The 22,837-nt window shown below is 34.3% G+C and overlaps 1 protein-coding gene across 1 annotated transcript in view; it reads left to right on the top strand.

Annotated features, from left to right (window-relative positions):
* Positions 1-22,529, top strand: part of ZMYM4 (zinc finger MYM-type containing 4) — a 143,744-nt gene extending 121,215 nt beyond the window's left edge. Inside the window, 7 exon segments of the mRNA XM_081307997.1 lie at positions 3,087-3,258; positions 3,421-3,516; positions 6,088-6,239; positions 15,011-15,122; positions 16,638-16,886; positions 19,102-19,231; positions 20,084-22,529. Of these exon segments, the coding sequence (XP_081164123.1) occupies positions 3,087-3,258; positions 3,421-3,516; positions 6,088-6,239; positions 15,011-15,122; positions 16,638-16,886; positions 19,102-19,231; positions 20,084-20,291 (1,119 nt within the window). The 3' untranslated portion in view covers positions 20,292-22,529.
* The last annotated feature ends 308 nt before the right edge of the window (positions 22,530-22,837 follow it).

Genomic DNA, 22,837 nt, shown 5'->3' with positions numbered 1-22,837 from the left:
AGTGTCTCAGGGGGCTGAGGCAGAAGGATTGTAAATTTGAGGCCAGCCTTAGCAATTTAGTGAGACCCTCCTCCTAAAATAAAGGTCAGGGGTAAGGGGTATTGGTGATGGGGATATAGCTTAGGGGTACAGTACCCCTGGGTTCTCTCCCTAGTACTGCAACAACAACAAACAAAAAAAAAAAAAAACAAGAAAGAAAGAAAGAGAGAGAGAGAGAGAGAGAAAGAAAGAAAGAAAACAAAAAAGTGAATTTACTATTTCATATTCCAATTACCAACATACAAGGGCTGACATTGTAGTTCAGTGGTAGCATGTATAAGGCACTGGATTCGATCCTTAACACCACATAAAAGTAAATAAAAGATATTTGTCCATCTACAACTAAAAAAAAAATTTTTTTTGAAGTGTGTGAGAGTCTGTAAGCTCCATGACTTTGCAAACACTTGGTATTGTGGAGTTTGAATTTTACCAGTCCAGTGACTTTGTAGTAGAGTATATTCTGATTGTGTGTTTGATGATTTTGAACATCTTTTCGTGTGCATATTTGCTATTTTGTGACTTTACCCAACTCAGGTTACCTAAGATATTCTCTAATGTTTGTTTCTTTTTGTTTTGTATGCAATACTGGGGATTAAAATCAGGGATGTTCTACCACTGAACCACGTCCCCAGTCCTTTTTTGTCTCACCAAGTTGTTGAGGCTGGCCTTACAGATGTGATCTTCCTGCCTCAGCCCTCCCAACTAGCTGGGATTATAGGTATGCACCACTGTGCCTGGCTTTCTCAACAGTGCTTTTTACCTTTCATTCTTTTTCTAGTCTGTTAAATTTGTTTCTGTGCTGGGCACAGTAACACATGTTGGTAACCCCAGTGGCTTGGGAAGCTGAGGCAAGAGGATCACTATTTGCAAGCCAGCCCAGGCAACTTAGCAACACTCTCTGTCTCAAAATAAAAAAGGGACAGGAATATAGTTTAGGGATAGGACACCCTTGGGTTCAGTCCCAGCACTGCTAAATAAATAAATAGTAAGTTAGTTTTAATTGTTATAAGTGGTAGTATTTTAAAATTTCATTTCTGTATTCCTTATTAGTGTATAAGAATGCAAATGATTTTTGTGTGTTTAGTCTATGTTCTTTAGCTTTGCGCCATTAAATTCCATAGGATTTTCTACCTAGACAATCATGTTATTTGTGGCAAAAAAAGAGTTTTAGTTTTACTCTTTCCTTCCTAATCTGAATGTATTTTCCTTTTTTCTTGCTGTATCAAACTTAGCTAAGACCTGTCCTGATTATTATTACTAAGATGACCTTTTTTGCATTGTTTCTAATCTTCAGGCAAAAGGGTTTAGTCTTGCAACGTTTAGTGTGTTGTTTTCTGTAGGTATCCCATGTATGGCCTCCACCAGGTTGAGGACATTCCCTTTTCCTGATCTGCTGCAGATTCTTACCAGGGTTGGCTGTTGAGTTTTGTTTGGTGGATTTCTTGCTTCTTTTGAGATAGTATCCGGTTTTCCTTTTTTGAGTCTGTTAAATGACAAAATATATTACTTTAAAAAAAAATCCAAGTGATTAAACTTGCATTCCTAGAATAAACCCTACTTTTTAAAAATGATATATTTATTTGTTTTTTAATATATTATAGAATTCAGTTTGCTAATATTTCAGTAAGGTTTTAAGTGTCTCTGTTCAAGAATTATTCACATGGTTTTCTTGTAATGATTTTGGTTTTGGTATCAGGGTGTTGGTGATATCAAATTCTCTCTTGTTATGTGAAATACAATTTGTATAATTTCTTTAACTAGTGAAATTCAACTGTGAACCCTTCTGGATCTGGTGTTTCTTGTGGAGAAGGTTTTAAATTGTAAATTTAGTTTCTGTAGCTATTCAGATCATCAGTTTCATTTCATTAATTTTTCTGTCTCTTTTTATTCCCTACTGATTTTTGCTCTTATTTTAAACATTTCCTTATTAGTTTGGGTTATACTCTGGTCCTCTTTTCTGGTTTATTAAGATCGAGTCTTAGGGGCTGGGGTTGTGGCTCAATTGTAGAATGCTTGCCTGATACATGTGAGGATCTGGGTTTGATCCTCAGCACCACATAAAAATAAATAAATAAATAAGTAAATAAATAATATAAAGGCATTATGACCATCTACAACTAAAAAAATAAAGCTTAGAATATATGTTATAATTTTATATCATTTTTTCATAAAAGCATTTAAAGTCTTAGCTCCATCACAGAAATTTTGATGACAATTTGTTTTCATTTATGTTCACAATGTTTTCTAATTGCATTTAAAATTCCTTCTTTACTTTTTTTTTTTTTTGTCCCCCTTGTGGTATTAAGGATTGAACCCACCACCCTTGTGCATGTGAGGCAAGTGCACTACTACCATTGAGGTGCATGTCCATTTGTAATTTCTTCTTTGACCCATGGAATATTTATAAGTATACTATTAATTTATGATTTTGGAGAATTTTCTTAGCATATTTCCATCAGAGGGTTCTAATTCAGTTCCAATGTGGTTAGAGAATTTTTAAAGGCCTTTTTTTTAATTACTCAAAATATGGTCTATTAAATAGGCCCAACTAGTAATAATAGTGATATCTATCTCTCATTGGGTGGAGCCAGTGTTTGGAACACACTAATACTCAAATGTTGGTAATTAGTACAAGGTGATTTTCTATATTTATGCATTTTTTTCCTTTTATATGAGTTGGTTTAAATAATCTGTAAAGCCCTATTCAGCTCTAAGAATTCTGAATCTTTTTTGGAGGGAGGGGACCAGGGATTAACCCAGGAGTGCTTAATAATCACTGAGCACATCTCCATCCCTTTTTTATTTTTTATTTTGACACATGCTAAATTTCGAAGCTGGCTTTGAACTTGCATTCTCCTGCCTCAGGCTCCCAAACTGCTAGGATTACAGGCATGTGCCACCATGCCCATTTAGAACTCTAAATCTTAATGATATAAAACTAAATTTCATATCCTATTGGTTTATGACCTTTCTGGCTTTGAGAACTCTGATTCTTAAAGATCCAAAACTGCATTTTTATATTCTGTAAATTTTTGGAATTCTTACAGGGACGGAAGAAGTCTATAGTGGCTATGGAGCCCAGGAGTCTTATTCAAGGAGCCTTTCAAGGGTGTTCAGTGTCTGGAATGACCCTGAAATATATGTATGGGGTGAATGCCTGGAAGAATTGGGTTCAGTGGAAAAATGCCAAGGAAGAGCAGGGGGATCTAAAGTGTGGAGGTAAACGTTAACAGCATGAATTTGTGTCTTGATTTAGGCAAGGGAAATATAAATAAGCAAAGCCATAAATTAACTCAAAAGGGATAGTTCTTTTATCAGAAACTATAAAACTGAGTTTGGCTTTACTTAATTAACCCTTTCAATTTTCTTTTTCTCTCCAAGGAGGTGAACATGCCTCATCCAGCCCATGTTCTGACCACTTAGGAAGTGTTCAAGACCAGGTACTCTCTCAAGAGTCCTCAGAGTCAGGCTGTAGAGGTAAAACTTGTTTCTTTCCTCTGTATTCGTTTTAAATTATTCATAATTTGTTGATATAAATTTGTAAGTTGAATGTCTAAAGTTTTTAATTTTTGATTCTTAAGATGGAAAACCTCAATTTTAAAGGTTATTATAAAGGTTTAAGGTAAGATTGTGTCTTCTGGTGTTGAATTTATCACACAAATATGAGGAATTTTTTTTCTAACACCAGACAAGTGCATTAAAAAGTTTTCTTTATCCTCTTGTCTATATAGTAACCTATATGTAACGCAGTGTGATTTTTTTTTTTCATATTTTTATGAAAACTATCTGGAAATAAAAAAAGCCTTGCTTTGATAAGAATTGTTCCTAAAATTATATCCATTTATAACTGACAATATTTGTTTCACTTGGGCTGCCAGGAAACTTGGAATCAAATAAAATAGTTAAAAAATTGTTCAAATAAAGCAATATTATAATTTTAAGAGCCAAATAATTTTCATTTTTTACTAGTTTTTTTTTAATATCTTTATTTTGTTTATTTATTTTTATGTGGTCCTGAGGCTCGAATCCAGTGCCTCACAGATGCAAGGCAAGAGCTTTTTCACTGAGCCACAATCCTAGCCTGCATTTTTTACTAGTTTTGATGTCCTGTTATTTTGGGGTTTTTTTTTTTTTTTTTTTTTTTTTTTTTTGAGGTACTAGAGATTGAACCCAGGGGCTCACACATGCTAGACAAGTACTCTACTACTGAGCTACATCTTAGCCTCTCTGAAATTTATTTTCAATTTATATTTTCTTTTTATTGTGTTTTCTACCTATATAATCTTTATGAAATGAGGTGGGGTATAAATGTATAAGTGTAATCATTTTAACTAGATTTTTTTTGGGGGGGGGGGAGGGAGGTCACTTTCCAAATGTATCTTCTCTCTTACACCTGTTTGATTGCATATGCTCTTGGCTTCACCCGCTAGTGGTCTGTCCTGTTGGTCTTGGGTAATACTTAGCCTTCCTTGTTGGAGCTGTTAGTTGTTACTCTTAGCTATGACTGACATCATTGGAATTCCTACAGATAAGTGTAATCTTTATGCTCCAAGGTTTTGTAAATATTATCCTGTTATGGGGATTTATTAGGCCAATGACCACCCACTTTGAACCACGGCACTCTTTGTCTCATAAAAGAAAGGAAGCCAGGCACAGCAGTAGCCCCAGCTACTCGGGAGGCTGAGGTGGGAGGATCACTTGAGCTCACAAATTTGAGACCAACCTGCGCAACAAGGGGGAACCTCATCTCAAGAAAGAAAGAAAGGGTGATAGTGAGAGTGGAGAGGTAATATTGTTTTAGACTACAAGACCTAAATGCAGTAGCCATAGGACATGCCTACCCATTTCTACTACTGAATCACCTGTAAAATACTCGTTGAATTTTTATTATGTACCAGGCTTCATTGCTATGATCTGGGGTAAAAAGATCAAGCTTAGTCCTTGCCCTTATGAACCTCTGCTTGCCTGTGCAAAACTAACACAGGAGCCAGGCATGGTGGTGCATGCCTGTAATTCCAGTAGCCTAGAAGGCTGAGGCAGGAGAATCTCAAGTTCAAAGCCAGCCTTAGCAATGGCAAGGCACTAAGCAACTCAGTGAGACCCTGTCTCTAAATAAAATACAAAATTGGCCTGGGGATGTGGCTTAGTGGTCAAGTGCCCCTGAGTTCATTACCCAGTACCAAAAAAACAAAAACAAAACAAAACAAAACACCACACAGGAGAGGCCCAAGTGTATCTTTGAAAATGTGTAGTCTTGGCTAAATGCAGAAGAGCAAGAACTAGAAAGGGTGTTTTTTAGTACTAACCTCACAACATGGATCAACCTGTTTCAATAGAACTTATACAAATCAAATTGGTAACTTCCCTACCCAAAATGGTTTTCTTCAAACATCTTAATACTCATCGTGATCTGCCCTAACTTGCCCTTCTTGCTTTTCTTCTATACACCTAAATTCCCTGAATCTTTGCACCTTTTTGGCCCAGCGGATGTAAGAATACTGTGTTCTATCATTTCTAAAGGCATGAAGATGTTTTACTGTATTTGTGATATTCTGTAGTCAAATCGGAGTTAAAGAAAGTTCAGCAACATTCTTTTTTATAAATATTTTTAGTCTTTAATGTGCCAGTAGGCACTGGGAATTCTTCAGAGGAAGTTCACATAGAACTAGAGTTCTATAGAATATATGTTGGGATATCTTTTTGTATCCTCACATTGGAATTTTTACATATTCACCTTTTAAACTCTTCACTTTTTAAGGTGTTGCCTGTGTTACTTCCTCCAGAATCTAATCTGACTCTTCCCTATTAGATGTTTCTCATTTGCTTTCACAGAATCTTGTGCAAACAAAATCTTTATATTAGCAGTATATGTACTACATTGTCTTTATTTCCCTAACTGAAAGTGTTGAGATCAGGATCTGTTTTTAATCCATAGTCTATACCACAATGCCTAAGCACCATAGTACTCAGGGTTTATTTCAGTGAATCAAGTATTATTACTGTGTTTGTTGTAAGTTAATGTTTCAGATGTTTTCTACCTTTCCACAGTCCGCTCTGGAAAGCTGAAGGAAGATATTCTGTCCTGCACTTTTGCTGAATTGAGTTTGGGCTTATGCCAGTTTATCCAAGAGGTGCGGAGACCAAATGGTGAAAAGTATGATCCAGACAGTATCTTATACTTGTGCCTTGGAATTCAGCAGGTATCATATTAAGTGGCTGTTATGAAATTAATTGCATTTTTAATAATTCTAAAAGAACTGTGAATTAAGTCAAAGAATTATAATATATACTGGTTATCTAATACTGCTCTTATGTTCTTTATTAATGAACCACTCTCTGATTTAAAAGTCTTATTCATGTAGTGGCCTTTTATAAGCTAAATTAAAACAGTAGGATAACAGATATTGGGGAAAGTGCATTCATAGGTAAATGAATAAAAAGGGCATAAATAGCAATTTCCTAAAGAAGCATAGACGACTATGTGTTTTGTGTGTATTGATCATGTAGTTTGGTGTAAATTTTTTAAATGCAAATTAAATGTAATAGATACTTCATTGTTTATCACATCAATAAAGATCAAAAGATAATAGCACTTGTGCTGTGTTATGGAGGTCCTATGTAGTTGGAAGCAATTAATACAGGCTTTTTAGAAAATAGTTTGAACGTTTTCTGGAAATATTTTTAAATTTTTTGCTTGTAAGTCAGTTTTTGCAAGTCTCTTCAAAACTCATATTCTCAAGTTCACACATCATTGCCCCCCAAAAAAGACATAACCACAATGCCCACCAGCGTGGTTAAGTAAATTATCTTCATGAAGTAGTATGTTCCTTTTAAAAATATTTGTTCTTTTAAATTTATTTTTTCTATTTTTTGTTTTTGTTTTTTCTTTCTGCAGTGCTAGGAATTGACTCAGGGCCTCATGTGTATTAAGCAAGCACTCTACCACTGAGCAACAGCTTCATCCCTGAATTTATTTTTTAACTGACACAAAAATTGTACATATTCAGTAGGTATGGTAGTTACCTGTAATCCCAGCAATTTAGGAGACTGAGTCAGGAAGATCTCAAGTTTGAGGCCAACCTCATCAATTTAGCAAGACCCTCAGCAACTTAGTGAGACCCTGTCTCCAAATTTTTAAAAAGGACTCAAGATATAACTCAGTGGTGAAGTGCCCTGGTCCAATCCCAAATACCAAAAAGGAAAAAGAGAAAACTTTAAAAACTGTACCTACTAACAGGGTACTATGTTTTTATACAGGTGTAATATACATTATGCAATGTTTAATTGAGGTTAAATATATTTATCTCCTCAAAGATCTATTACTTATTTCCATTCAAACCATCAAAACTTTCAAAATCTTTTCTTCTAGCCTTTTTTTTTTTTTTTTGAAAGAGAATTATATTTATTTTTTTAGTTTTCGGCGGACACAACATCTTTGTTTGTATGTGGTGCTGAGGGTCGAACCCAGGCCGCACGCATGCCAGGCAAGTGTGCTACCTCTTGAGCGACATCCCCAGCCCTTTCTTCTAGCTTTTTGAAGTACACAGTTAATTGTTTTGAACAACCAATAAAAAAAAAAATGAAGTACACAGTTAATTATTATCTACCGTCATCATACTGTGAATAGCATACCAGAACTTCTTGCTCCTACCTGCAACTTAGTTCAGTTTTGAGTTGTTGTAGATGCGACATATATGTAAGAACATTTGGCATTTGTCTTTCTCTGCCTGGCATATCTCAGCATAATATTCTCCAATTCTATCTCTGTTGTCTATCATAAATAATAGAATTTCCTTCTTATAAAAGACTGAATAGTATTCCATTGTGTATATAGCTACCACATTTTTTTTTATCCATGCCATCTGTCACTCCATAATTTCACTGTTGTAGGAAGTGTAAACATCTCATTGGTAAACTGATGTTAGATTTTTTGACTAAATTCCTAGAAGCAAAATTGCTGGAACCTTTAGTATTTCTATTGTTAGTTTTTCAAAGACTCTCCAAACATTTTTCCCTAATGGCTATACCAGCTTACATTTCTACCAGCCAGCAGTGTACAAGATTCCCTTTTCTCTACATCTTTACTTGTCAAAGCAACACTTCAGTAAATATTTTGTTTACATATCTTTTGAACTGATATATTTATTTCTAGGTCAAAGCATATATGCATACAAAGCATTTAATTTACCACTATTAATATATTTTCAGATTATTTATAGTGATTAAAAATCATACCAATGTGTATAAGTGCGAAATTCATGAATCTTTAGTATTCTCCTTTTTAATTTTTATTATTCTAATGAGTAAAATGAAAAATGTCATCTTGTAGTTTTAGTGTGCATTTTTCTAATTTTTGTAAAGCAGTATGTCTTTTGGGGGTAGTCATTTTGGATTTTTCCTTTGTATTTGTAGGCTTTGTTGTAAATAGAGGATATTAATTGTAAAATAACTGTTTGAAATATATTTTTAAATTTTTTTTAGTTGTTGATAGAAACTTTATTTTATTTATTTATATGCAGTGCTGAGAATCGAACCCAGTGCCTCATACATGCCAGGCAAATGCTCAGTCCCAGCCCTCTAATATACTTTTGTCTTTAATTTTTGTGTTCTATTTTATCATTTAAAAGTATTCCTTTTTGGTACTGGGGCTGTGGCTCAGCGGTAATGCACTTGGCTGGCATATGTGAAACACTGGGTTCGATTGTCAGCACCTCATATAAGTAAATTTTTAAAAAAGGTCTATCAACAACTAAAAACATTTTTTTTAAAAAAAAGTATTCCTTTTTAAGTAGCTGATATGTATTTATTTTCTTTTATGTTTCCTGGGGTTCCTCTGTTTCTTAGTATGGTCTTTTTACTTAAAATAGAAAATGTTAACTTCTCAAATAATTGTTTTTTTAAAAAAAAGATTAATATCTTTAAACCATCTAAAATTCATTCTTTTATGTGATATAAGGATATTTCTGATGGGCCTTGTTTCTGAAGGGTAGCCTGGTTATGCAGATAGCATTTATTTTCCCACAGAATTGAAGTGGCATGTTTGTTTAAAAGTTCCCATTCTATTTTGATTTAGTTCTCTAAACTCTAAAAAAAAGAAAAAAAATTTAAATAAAGTAGAGAATTTTTAGTTTCTTTCATTTTTAGTTTTTTTCATTCTTAATATTCTAATGGTTTAATTATATTCAAAACATGTTTATTGTGGGGATTTCAATCAATATACTTGAGTACATTATGTCAGGTATTTTGCTGTCTATAAGATATATTTTGTGAAGCCAATTATAAACCTGTGAAAGATTTTTTTTTCTTGAGTATTCATTTATTTATGTTAATAAATGACTTTATATAATAATACTATTAAAATGCCCATACTTTAACAAATAAATGATCAGAGGCAGTAAATATTTTTAAATCAATTTCATAAAATATTTAAAATCAATTTTTTCAAAAAAAATAAGCTTAACAATGTTTTAAAAGTTTTAAAAGGTTACTTATGTTGATATCTCAGATTGCTCTCTTTTTTCTAAAAATAATTATGGTAGTTAGGCATGGTTGTACATGCCTGTAATCCCACCAATGAGGGAGGCTGAGGCAGGAGGATTGCAAGTTTAAAGCCAGCTTTAGGGACTGGGGTTTGAGTGATTGCCTAGCATGTGAGAGGCACTGGGTTCAATTCTCAGCACTGAAAATTAATGAATTAATTAAAGGGCCATCAATACTTAAAAAAAAAGCAAAGCCAGCCTCAGCAATTTAGAAAGTCCATAAGCAATTTAGTTATACTCTGACTCAAAAATAAAAAAAAAAAATCTGGGCACAGTGGCGCTCACCTGTAAATTGATTTGCGAGACATCTTAGTAAGACCCTAAGCAACTTGGTGAGACCCTGTCTGTAAATAAAATATAAAAAAGGGCTGGGGGATGTGGTTAAGTACCCCCGGGTTCAATCACTGGTACAAAATAAATAAATAAATAAATAAATAATAAAAATTTACAAGGGCTTGGGATGTGGCTCAGTGGTAAAGCACCCTATGTTGAGTCCATGGTAGTAATAATAATAATAATAACAATGGTAGTAATAATAATAATAATAATGGTAATTCCAAGAAAATTTGAAGACAGAAAATATATAAAAAGAAATTGAACGCAACTTAGAATCAAGTCTTTGGCCATCACTTTTAACATTAGATGGAAAAGATGACAATGAAGAAAAATGTTTAAACAACAAAATTATTCTTCCTTGTTTCTATGACCTATTTTTTAAATTAATGGTATATCATAATCAGCTTTTTATCAGGTTTGTGATACATACATTGATAATGTTTAATTGATGAGATTTTTTTCCTGTTATGTGATGCTTTGTTGAATTTCATTTTGTATATATGTTTATACATGGCTTAATTATTTCTTTAGGGTGAATTCTTGAAAGTTGAATTTCTGGGGCAAAGATATAAACTTTTTATTTTATGTTTTTGGTATATATTACCAAATGATTTTTCAGTTAATATTTCCGTTAACCATCTGTTTTGGGTCTGTTTTCCACATTTTCATACAAATTGAGAGTGCTTTCTTAGCTCATGGTATTACCGTATATAACCAAGAATTATTAGCCAATAGATATGAAAAACACCCTTATGAAATATACAATAATATATAAAATATACAATAATAAAACATACAATAATATAGAGAAAACTGTCAAAAATAGGCAAGAACAGTGGGGAGAAGGCTTAATAGACAACATGTACCAGGTAACACCTAATGATCATTACTAATAAACTGTGCATTAAGGTAAACTCATTGTATAACTCATATATAAACTCATGTAATTATTATTATTTGAATGATCCCTTAAGTATAGCAAGTTTCACCACATTTTCCATTGATGAACTTGAGGCATATGAAGATTAAATAATTTACCGACACTGTTGTTGGTCTTTTCAGAAAGCAGGTTAACAGTGGCATTTAAAATGTTAAATGCATGTAGACTCTGTCCTAGCAAATCTGTTGATCAGTATATGTCTCCAGAGGAATACACATACATATGTAGACATATTCTTTAATTTTTATTGTGATATTTTTTAAACAGTAATAAGTTAGAAACCCCCCAAGTATTAATCAAGAGTTATAGTTCAATCAACTTTAATATGTCCATATTGTGGAATACTGTACAATAGTTAAAAAGAAATGACTTGCTTCTATATGTCCTGACACAGGGAATTCTAAGAGACATACATGTTAAAAAGTAACTTGCAAAAATTATATATATATGGCATTTATTTGTTTATAAATTACGGGAAAATATATGTATCTTTAAAGATTTACCACTTTAAATTGTGCAATTTAGTGGGTGCAATAATCACTTCTTTATAACTTTTTTATCATCTGAAATGGAAACTCCATACCCATTTAGCATCAGAGTCTGTTTTCTGTCTCTGTATATTTGCTTCTTTTGGGTATTTTATATCTATGTTCGCGTAATGTAGCCTTTTATGTCTGGCTTTCCCTTACCATAATATTTTCAAGGTTTATTCATATTGTAACATAATTCCTCTTTATGCTGAATAGTACACCATTGCATGGATGTGCCACATTTTGTTTATCCATTTATGGACATTTGAGTTGTTAACTTCTTTGGTGATCATGATCATTCATTTGCAAGTTTTTACTTGACATCTGTTTTGTATATGGCTGGGAGTAGGATTGCTGGGTCATATGGTATCTATGATTAACTTTTCTATAGTGGCTGCCCATTTTATACTCCTAGCAACAGTATATGAGGACTCTAATATTTCTGCATCCTTGTTAATACTTGCTAATAACTATACACCCCCATCCACCTCATGCTGAAGTTCATTCCTAGGGCTTTACACAGTTTGTCCTAGGCAATTGTTTTATCACTGCAGTACATCCCCACTGCAACCCCTTTTTTAAATAACCTTTCTGGTGGATAAGTGATATTTCATCATGGTTTTGAATTGCATTTCCCTAATGATATTAAGCATGTTTTCATGTACTTAATGGACATTTTTATATCTTTGGAAACATGTCTAAGAATTTTGCCTATTTAAAAAATTTTATTCATGAGTAATAGGAATCATTTATATATTCTGGGTATTAAACTCTTGCAGATAGTGATTTGAAAACATTTTATCCTGTTTTCTGGGTTTTATTTTTCATTGTCTTGATAGTGTTCCCTGAATCAAAATTTTTAAATTTTGATTAAGTTGAATTTCTTTTTTGGGGGGCGGGGGTGAAGGGTTTGCTGTTTTGTTGTCGTCTGTGCCAAGTCAAAGTCATGAACATTTATATTCTAAGAGTTGTACAGTTTTAGATCTTATATGTACATCATTGGTCCATTTTGAGTTAACTTTTGTATCTGATGTGAGGTGAGGTAGGATCTACTGTCCTTTATATCCATGTCTCCTAGCTCATACTCTAATACAGCTACTCTTTATACATTGAATTGTCTTGAAACCCCTACTGTAGGAAATCATTTGGCCAAGTGTGTGTGTGTGTGTGTGTGTGTGTGTGTGTATGTGCGTGCCTGTCTGCCTGCCTCCCTACATGTCTATGTTTATTTTGGACCCTCAATTCTAATCCATTGGTTAATATGATTGTTTTTATGGAGTACACACTGTTGAGTACTGTGCTTTGTATTAAGTTTTAAAACCGGAAGGTGAGATTCCTCAATATTCTTTTGTCTGTTCAAAGGTCTATTGAAATTCCATATAAATTTTAGGATTGATTTTTCCTTTTCTACAAAAAAACAGAGGCCAATGGAATTTTGATACAGTAGCATTGAATCTGTCCATTGCTTTGGAGAACATTGCTGTCTTAACAATATTAAGTCTTGTAATCCATGAAGACAGGATCTTTTCATTTACTTAGGTCTTTAATTTTTACTTTCAGCACCTTTTGTTATGTATAAGTCTTTTACCTCCTTACATTTTTAAAGTATTTTATTCTCTTTTTGTTGTTACTTTAAATAGGCCTGTTTTCTTAATTTCCTTTAATTGTATTGTTCATTGTTAGTTTATAGAAATAAAATCAATTTTTTTTTTGGTGAGGGAGTGTCTTGCTTGTTCCTGCACCTTTGCTGAATTCACTTATAAGCCCTAATAACTAGTTTGTGTGTGTGTGTGTGTGTGTGTGTGTGTGTGTGTGGATTCTTGAGATTCCTTATAGATAGGTTCTTGTCATCTGCAAATAGAGATATTTATTTCTTCCTTTCCTATCTCACACATGGTTGCTGTACATAGGACTTCCAGGACAATGTTAAACAAAAGCAGCAAGAACTATTTTTTTTTCTCATTCCTGATCTAAGTGGGATGAGGTGGGGTTTTTTTGGTTTGTGTGTGTGTTTTAACCTTGGGTGCAGTGCCACACGCCTATAATTCTGGTAACTCAGGAGGCTGAGGCGGGAGAATTGCAAGCTCCAGGCCAGCCTAAATGACTTAATAATGAGACTGTATCAAAAAATTACAAGATCTGGAAATGTGATTGCCTTGCATGCATAAAGCTCTGGGTTCAACCCCTGGTACAGGAAAAAAAAATTATATGTACTGATGTATTTGTATAAGTATACAAACCTTAACTCTATTTATAATGAAATTTTTTAAAGATTAAAATATCACTGCATATTAATAGTTGGCTTTGTAAACTGAGCTTAGTCTTCTCTTCCACTTTTTCTGTATTTTAAGCTTTTTCCAAAATGATGATAAAATATTTTAAGTTGGGAAATTGACTTTATTAAAAGGGAAAACCAAATATTGTCCAACAACAAAACTATAATGTGGTCAGGCATAGTGGCACATGCCTTTAATCCCAGTGGTTCCAGAGGCTGAGGCAGGAGGATTACAATCCTCAGCAACATGGAGGTGCTAAGCACTCAATGAGACCCTGTCTCTAAATAAAATTCAAAAAACGACTGGGGATATGTCTCAGAGGTTGAGTTACCTGGGTTCAATCCCTGGTTACCACCATCCCCCAACCACCAAAATATAAATAAATAAAAATATAATATCTGGCAGTAAGATCATAAATTTTCTTTGTAGTGGCTTCATAAAAATGCACATTGAAGGGCTGGGGTTGTGGCATAGTGGTAGAGCGCTTGCCTAGCATGTGTGAAGCATTAGGGTCGATCCTCAGCACCACACAAAAATGAAGGTCTATCAACAACTTCTCCAGATCATACATAGATAGAAATGCAGATTTGAAACCATGTTTAACCATGGATAAATTCAAAATACCATAGTTATATGATATATGTATATACTATTTATAATTATATAACATAGCATTATAATTACATGCTAAAGGTGCTGCCTTGTATTGTTCTGTAATTTTATTTGACTTAAAAGTTAATTTTATCTGAAAATTCATTTTTAAACAGTATTTTCTTCAAGCTGTCCCCTATTTTATATCCTGTGATATAGCTGTTGATGGTTACAACTAGCATAGTTTATTGTCCTGTAATTAAACTTGAACTTTTTTGAGGGCTTGGTTGTGGAACAGAGAGCTGAGAGCTGTGGCTAGAAGGCGCTAAATAGTTTTTTTACTTGGGTTTCTTTGGGTCACCTGATATTAGCTAACTGTATTATTTTAGGAAACAATCTTGTAGTTAGAGTGAAAAACAAGAAATTTTTGAGAGCATGTGTGCAGATACGCATTATAAGAAAAACATGATTTGGGAAGTATGCATTAGAACCAGTTTTTGTTTTATCAGTGTCATAAACTGACTAAATGTTTATTATTTATAATAATTTTATATTTTAAAAAGAAAACAAAAACTTTACCTCAGTGTCAAACATGAAAGAGACCTTTAACTTGAATTTCTGGCATTTCAGAGTGAATCATTAAAAACATCATTTACATTATTATAAGAATAAAAATTAAGGGAAAACTATTTTCCTTAAAATAATATTTTTAATCTTGTGTTTTTTCTTATCAATATGTGTATGTCTTTTTTCTTTTAGTACCTGTTTGAAAATGGTAGAATAGATAACATTTTTACTGAACCCTATTCAAGATTTATGATTGAACTCACCAAACTCTTGAAAATATGGGAACCTACAATTCTTCCTAATGGTAGGATGATTTTTTTATTTTCCTTGTTTTCATGATATACTTTTTAAAATAGCTTACATTTTGTGATTATCTTTTTGTAAAATTGTTTTATATATCCTGACATAAAATATTGGAGCTTTTGAGAAGAAAGTCTTTGATTTATTCTTGGAATATTTTAGTAAAATTGTAACTTTCTCTCAATGCATGTATGGATACTATTGCTCAAAATGAAAACTAAACTGAGATTTCATTTACTTTTTTAAAAATTCTTTTTTTATGTGATAGTATCAGTGAAGCCACACATTTGATCCATAGTTCACACATGTTCTGCCTGTTAACATTGGATCTTTTCAGTCATTTGTGTCTACACAGAACTGGGTTAAGAGAGTTACAGTCTCCTCCTTGAATTGTCTTTGACTTTATGTTATCTGAGAAGTTCATAATTCACTCTTCATCTCAGGCGCCTTGACAGAATAGACAGCATTCGGTATTCTCAGAAATACATGTCCCTGTTGGTTGGACTGCTGAGCACCATTGAGACATTCGGAGCAACATGGTGATTTGATGCATTCAGAGAGGGGGCTAGGAATTTGGAAATAATGTAGTTATTTTTGTGGAAAATCTCCCAAGAATAGAGTGCAGAAATAGCAACAAAGAGGATTGAGAACATTAAGAAAAACCTGAATTTAAGGGGCCATATGGGTATATAAAAAAGTCTTATTTAAGACCTCTACCTTTCAAGATGAATACTAGCTAAATCATTAGGATGTAACCACTCTTAATATAAAATTGAGAGGGGTGGCAGAGAGGAGGTCATCTGCCTTCAAATATTGTCTAAATAAGACTGAGCCAGCTGGCAATAAGTTTAGTGATCTCAACAGGAGTTGGTAAAACTTACAAGGGGCCAAATCTGGATTATTCCTGTTTTTGTAGTTAATGAGCTACAAATATAAATAGTTTTTATGTTTTTTAATGGTTGGAGAAAAGTTTAAGGAATTAATATTTTATATAATCAAAATTGTATGAAATTCAAATTTGACTATGAATACATTTTACCTGGCATGAAGTCACATCTTTTTGTTTTATATATTATCTGTGGCTTCTTATTTTTTACAATGACAAAGATGCAAAAATGTTGAAAGCTTATCTGGCCCACAAATGTAAAATATTTATAGTCTCTGAACCTTCACAGGGAAGATTGCCCTACTCTCTGATAAAATAATAGGCTAGAATAATTTTCTGGGGAGTGCTCAGTGTCTACTTTGATGGAATCCCCCCCTGCCCCCCACCACTTTGGTAGTTCTGGGGGTTGAACCCAGGGCCTCGCCCATGCTAGGCAAGCACTCTACCACTGAATATTCCCCTGGCCCCTCTTCCCTTTTCTTTATGGTGTGTCTTCTTTTTTCCTACAAAAAGAAGACGGGGAAAGAGAGGAGCAGTCTGTCTTTCCCTTCATACCTTCCTGTCCTAGAATTTGAGAGTTTATGTAGTGCTATGTAGCAGGTGCTCAGTACTGTTTCTTCCCCCTCTGTCTAGGTTACATGTTCTCTCGCATCGAAGAAGAGCATTTGTGGGAGTGCAAACAGCTGGGCGCTTACTCACCAATCGTCCTCTTAAACACCCTCCTTTTTTTTAATACCAAATACTTTCAACTAAAGAATGTTACTGAGCACTTGAAGCTTTCCTTTGCCCATGTGATGAGGCGGACCAGGACTCTGAAGTACAGTACCAAGATGACATATCTGAGGTTCTTCCCACCTTTACAGAAGCAAGAGTCAGAGCCAGGTGTGTGGTGGTGTCTGAGGCTTCTGTTTGAAGTCTCATATTACTAAAACAGTTATCGCAGGGGGGTGATGGTAAGTTACACACACAGGAGAGTGTAATGTAGCTTTCTTTTTAACATTTCAATGTTTTTCTCTGTCATGAGGGAAACTTAAAGACTTACTTTAAAATATAAGGAATCACTTGCTTCAGTATATTTTTATTGGCTTTTAAATTAGAAATACGGGTTTAATTGAGTAGAGCCCAAGTAATCTACATTTAAAAATTTCTCAGGGAATTTACATATACAACTAGAATAGAGAATCACTGATGTACAGGTATCAAATAAGTCAATTTTTGCTAGTTAAAAGACTCCTTAATTTTTAACTTGTTGTCTCTAAATCTTTTTTTGACCACAGTGCCCTTTTTTTAGTTAACACTGAAATTCTGACAGAATTTTAAAAGTTGGCCTATACACACTGCTTTTATCCACAATAGACTAAAGTCAGCAGGCGCAGGGTTGTGTTTTGGGGGGCAGGGGTGGGTATTGGGAATTGAACTCAGGGGCACTCCACCACTGAGCCACCTCCCCAACCCTATTAAGTATTTTATTTAGAGACAGGGTTTGACTGAGTTGCTTAGCACTTCTCTTTTGATTAGGCTGGCTTTGAACTCACAATCCTCCTGCTTTAGTCTCCAGAGCCTCTGGGATTATAGGTGTGTGCCACTGTGCCTGGCTAGCAGGGACAGTTTTATTAGACAGTTTATGATCTTTTGTTGACAAACACCCTGTTAAATAAGTTATTTTAATATTTTTAAAATATTAAATATTATATTATAGAACTAGAAATTAAATTTATTAGTTTTGACCAGAATAAAACTTCTGAAATGCCCCAAATTGAATTATACTTCTAAGAGTGAAATGTATGTTTTGAATGTAAAAATTTAAAATTTCTGAAACTGAAATTTATAAATAATTGTGGCATACAATTTTGTATGGACTTTTTTCATTTGCTCCTTCACTATACTCTCTCTCTCCTAATGTGAACATCCTGTTTCCTTAGTTTTGTTTATATGTAACCTGCTTTGTGTTTTTAATTGATACTAGTTGGAGGAGGGGAGAAGGCAGTAAGGTAATATTTTCACTTTCTGAGTAGGTATTTGACAAGGTTGATAATAAATACAACTTGTTTTCTAAATACTGAAGTCTCCCTATATAGGCAACCTGTAAGTAGAAAATGGTTGATTTTTCTTGAAGTAATAGTACAAGAAGCTGAGTAAAGTCCCAAACCAAGTGGTTAAGAGCAGCTTTAGAAGAAGAAAACCTTTTTTATTGGGTTCTCAGGTCTACCTACTGTTCTCTTGAAAGTTGAAAGGAAAAGTGGGAAAGAAACAGCTTACTTTGCATGCCTTCATCCTAGTGTCTTTGTAGTAACCTTTGGCCTCTGGAGAATCATATTGGTGAGAAAAGATTTGTTCTTTTTGTATCCAATGATAACTGAGAATTTCTTTGCCTAAGAACAGTGCCATTTTTTCACAATACTAGAATAAAAGCAATTTGAACAAGTGCCCCACTAGGCACTGGTGTGCCCCACAGTAGAAATATTTTCAGATAAAGGAATGACAGTCTCTATCTAGGTTTATTACTATAATAGAAGAGCACATGGCTTTGCCAAAAAAAAAAAAAAAAAGAAGAAGAGCACATGGAACCCCTTTTTTCTGCCTGTCTTGCTATGGTTAGGAGCCCTGCACATAGTCAAGTTTTGTTTTGTTTTGTTTTGTTAATATTTTTAGTTGTAGATGGACACAATACCTTTATTTTATTTATTTTTACGTGGTACTGAGGATCGAACCCATTGCCTTCCACATATGAGGCCAGTACTCTACCACTGAGCTACAACTCCAGCCCTGCATAGTCAAGTTTTTTAATAAGCCAGGCTCAGAATAGAGACTTGTCTTCCAGCACCATGCTTTTTTTCCCTATAGTGCCTCCACTTTGGTGAATTGGAGAACCCTAACTGTCCCAAGTCAGGCACTTTGTTTGTTTTAATGCTATAAACCCTGCCCTTCAGATAATGCCTGGACCTTCCATGGGAGCTGAATAAATCTTGTTGAATGAACGAGTGAAAGGGAAGGAATAGCAAAGTTCTGACTATGAAGCATAGCTCATTGGATGTTTTCAGTCTTGAAAAATAGACTTTTCTAATGTAATCTTTTGATTATTATTTTCTGTCTCAAGATAAACTAACTGTTGGCAAGAGGAAACGAAATGAAGATGATGAGGTCCCAGTGGGTGTAGAGATGGCAGAGAATACTGATAACCCACTAAGATGCCCAGTCCGACTTTATGAGTTTTACCTGTCAAAATGGTAAGTGATCTTCCTCTGCACTACGTACAGCGCACTTCAGAACTCGGATGACAGTGTGGATTTCAGATGCTTGAACATCAGAAATGTAGCTGGCCTATAACCTTAAGTGGGGAGATTTAACCTCTCAGTTTTTCCCCCCCTCCATTCTAGAATTTATAGTTATAATTTTGAACCAAAAAAGAAACCACCTTATTTTGATGTTTTTCCCCCAAAAAAAACCTTGAAAAGAATCACTGCTGTTACTTGATGTTCACAAGTGTTGCCCAACCTTTGTGGGATACCTAATCTATAGTAATTTATTATTAATGTAGGAAAGAAATTCTAAGGAGAGCTTCTTTTACTAAACCTACAAATACAAAGATGATATTTAAGGAATTGAGATTTTTTTTGGCCCTTTGTTTTAGAGAAACCTTATGATTATAAACCACACTAAGGCACTTTTTCTCAAAGAAACAATAATTGTTGTTTGACTTATGATATTAAGTATCCTTGGGTTTCATTTTAGGATACTGAGCACTTAGGATGTGTGATTCTCAGCTGTAATGTTACATATGAGTAGACTTGTGTTGCTTCTAACAATGTCTTAAAGACTCAAGTTTGTCATTTACATTTTGTCTTATGTACTCAACATCTAATTGGTGAGACTTCTTGAGTGTTCAAGAAAAGACGTGAAGTTACAGATTACCTCTGGCAGGAAGATGCTTATAAACCTTCTTATTCCTCTGGATAGTTGTTATTTATGATATGAGTCACAGTGGGGAAAAGTTAAGAGCCATTATATTAAAGAATAGTTCATATTTCTTGAACTCTAATCTTTAATTTTCTTTGTTTTTTGTCCCCCTCTGTGAATAGTTCTGAAAGTGTGAAGCAGAGGAATGATGTGTTTTACCTTCAGCCTGAGCGCTCCTGTGTTCCGAATAGTCCCATGTGGTACTCCACATTCCCAATAGACCCTGGTACCCTGGACACCATGTTAACACGTATTCTCATGGTGAGGGAGGTACATGAAGAACTTGCCAAAGCCAAATCTGAAGACTCTGATGTTGAACTATCAGATTAAGATGGAAGTAAGGTTCCTATTTTCATACACATTGGTATGCACCAAACTGTGAACGCATCTAGCTGTTGGAAAGCAATGTTTAAGCCCAAGTCCTCTTGACTCAATTATGAGACATGGGAAACAGATGATCCACAGTGTGGATGTACAAATGAAAACTGAAGGAAAGAATTTGAACTGAGAAATGTTCTTTGGCAGTGATATAGTTCTTAGACATCTTCAGAATGACTAACCAATTTCTCTGAGTGGTGCATAATCTTATTTTGTTTGGGAATAACAAAATTGTGGAATATTTTTAAGGAAAACTGTTGTATAAAACTCTACCATAGTAACCTTAGACCTTAGAGAGGTAGCTTTGGAGTGAGACCTTGGCTACTTGGGCAAGACCTTGGTAAAGTCAGGGGAGAATTCAATACAAAGCTGAGAGTGACATCAGATGGGACTGGGGGACCCAGACCTGAAGACCCAATAAAAATACACAACTTTTTTTCCAAGTTAATGAAGTGGTCTTGATTTTGATTTTCACTGCCAAGCCAATTATGTGAAGGATAGAAGCCTCTGATGCTTTTACCAGGGGCCCCTCATATCAGGGAAAATGACCTTCACTCCTATTAATAGTGATGTGTCCCTTTCACCTTCTGGGTTTAGCTTTCTCATCTGTGGGTCTCAAGGTGGGTAAATGAAGGTAAAGGGGATGATATTCCACAAACTAATTATGCACACAGAAGATCTGTGGAGCCCATTAGACCCCAAGTGTCTTGAAATGTTTGTAAAGAACCCACTAAAATGCCCACTTCTCTGGGTGCAGGCCTTTATTGCTGCTGTCTCATAGCTTGAGCTGTGGTACACAGAAATGGGGCTCTCCATTTGTTTTTGTTTTTCCCCCAGTGGCAGCTTTTCTTCCATTGTTTTACCTTCCTATTTCCCAAACGATTCCTCTTTTTTTGTCTTTTGCATCAGTTTTTGGAGGCCCTTGTCATTTCAAAAAGTATAGTCTCTCTCCTGAACTTTGTCTGGCAAACCCATGGGCAGTTCCAGAGACACAGTATTACTTAGCTATCCGAATTATGGTAGAAAAGGTCTCAGTAGGTTCTTGTGTAAAGCATTTAAAAGATGACCTTGTTGCCCTAGGAAACTTGAAAATAGGGATTCTGGGGTTAGGATTCAGACATTGACTGTCTTCTTATAGCATTATTCCAAACTCTAGCTGTTTTAGTAGTTCTATGAGGATTGCAAGTCATAGGCGTGTGTGGCCATATCAGTCTATGTCCCTCATCACAATTCTCAGTTCTTTGGTACAAAATTTTGAAATCAAAGCTTTTATGATGTTGGCCAGTCAGTAAAGAACATCTTTAGCCAAGGTTTATTTGACCTTATGATAAAACTGAGAGAAGTCAAAAAAATCTTCTTAGAAAGTTTGATCTTGAAATCCTTTTCAGTATGTCCCATATTTTAGGTGGGGATGGCAGGTGTATTTTTTTTAATAAATGAAAGTCATTTAACTATAACAGAATTAAAAGTGGGCCTTTTGACATTGTGTACTTGATGGTTCTATCCCCCTGCCTGTAACAAATCTCACTTTTGTTACTAAGAACTGTGTGAAAGAAGTAAATCTGCCCTGATTCTGTATGATTAATTACATCTGTGTGTGTCATTTCTGACTGGAAAACTTCCTACTTCTAGACCTTGTTCGACTGGAGGAAAACAATTGGATTGTCTGATAAGTCTGCCAATAAAACCATCCAGAAACATCAGGTGTAATAGTCCCACTATACGAATTTTATGGTTTGTATAAACACTAACATTTTCCCTGTCTCTGTAGTTGTATGAAAAACAAATACTGTTAGCACATAGTAGATAAATTGTAATACCCAAAAGGAAAAAATCTGTATCTTTTAACTGAAAACAACCAATAATACCCAGATAAATCACTGTATCAGGATTTCAACTGCATGTTAGTACAGAGTCACTCAGAACCCTAAACTAATTCGTAAAGAAAATATGATTAATCATTGGTCATTGCTCATAAGCATAGCTGTTGATATGTCCAATTGTTTGCTTATTTTATTAAAATTGTATAAAATTACATTTTCCCCTCAGGAGAGAAAAAAAACTATCAAACAAAAAAAGAAACATCTCAAGCATCCTTTCTGTTCTTTTGCCTTTTAACACTTTTGGGTTTTCCCTTTGCAGAAACCACAGAAATATTCCCTTAGAATAAAACAGTATATTTGTATTTGGCGGATGAATTCTTTTTCTTTGTCTTCAAGCAACTTTAAGTACATTTTTGTATTTGACCGTATTGTGTGACCCAACAGATGGTAAAACCACCAAGAAAAAGAGCAATTTTCAGAAAAGAAATTATTTGAGTTTTATTTAGTTCACAAATAATGTTGCACGTTTTTCCATCAAAAGACTTGTTTCCACTTTTTAGTTTATTTATTGGCTGTATTCAAAACCCCAATATCTACAAATATAAGGTATGCATATATTTCACTTCTGCCTTTTTTTTTCTTTCTTTTTTTTTTTAGATGAGTACAAAACTTTCA

Source organism: Spermophilus citellus, assembly GCF_964194105.1.
Source record: "Spermophilus citellus genome assembly, chromosome: 9".
NCBI lineage: Eukaryota > Metazoa > Chordata > Mammalia > Rodentia > Sciuridae > Spermophilus > Spermophilus citellus.
Note: the sequence above shows the minus strand (reverse complement) of the source record. Positions and strands in the feature narration are given on the sequence as shown.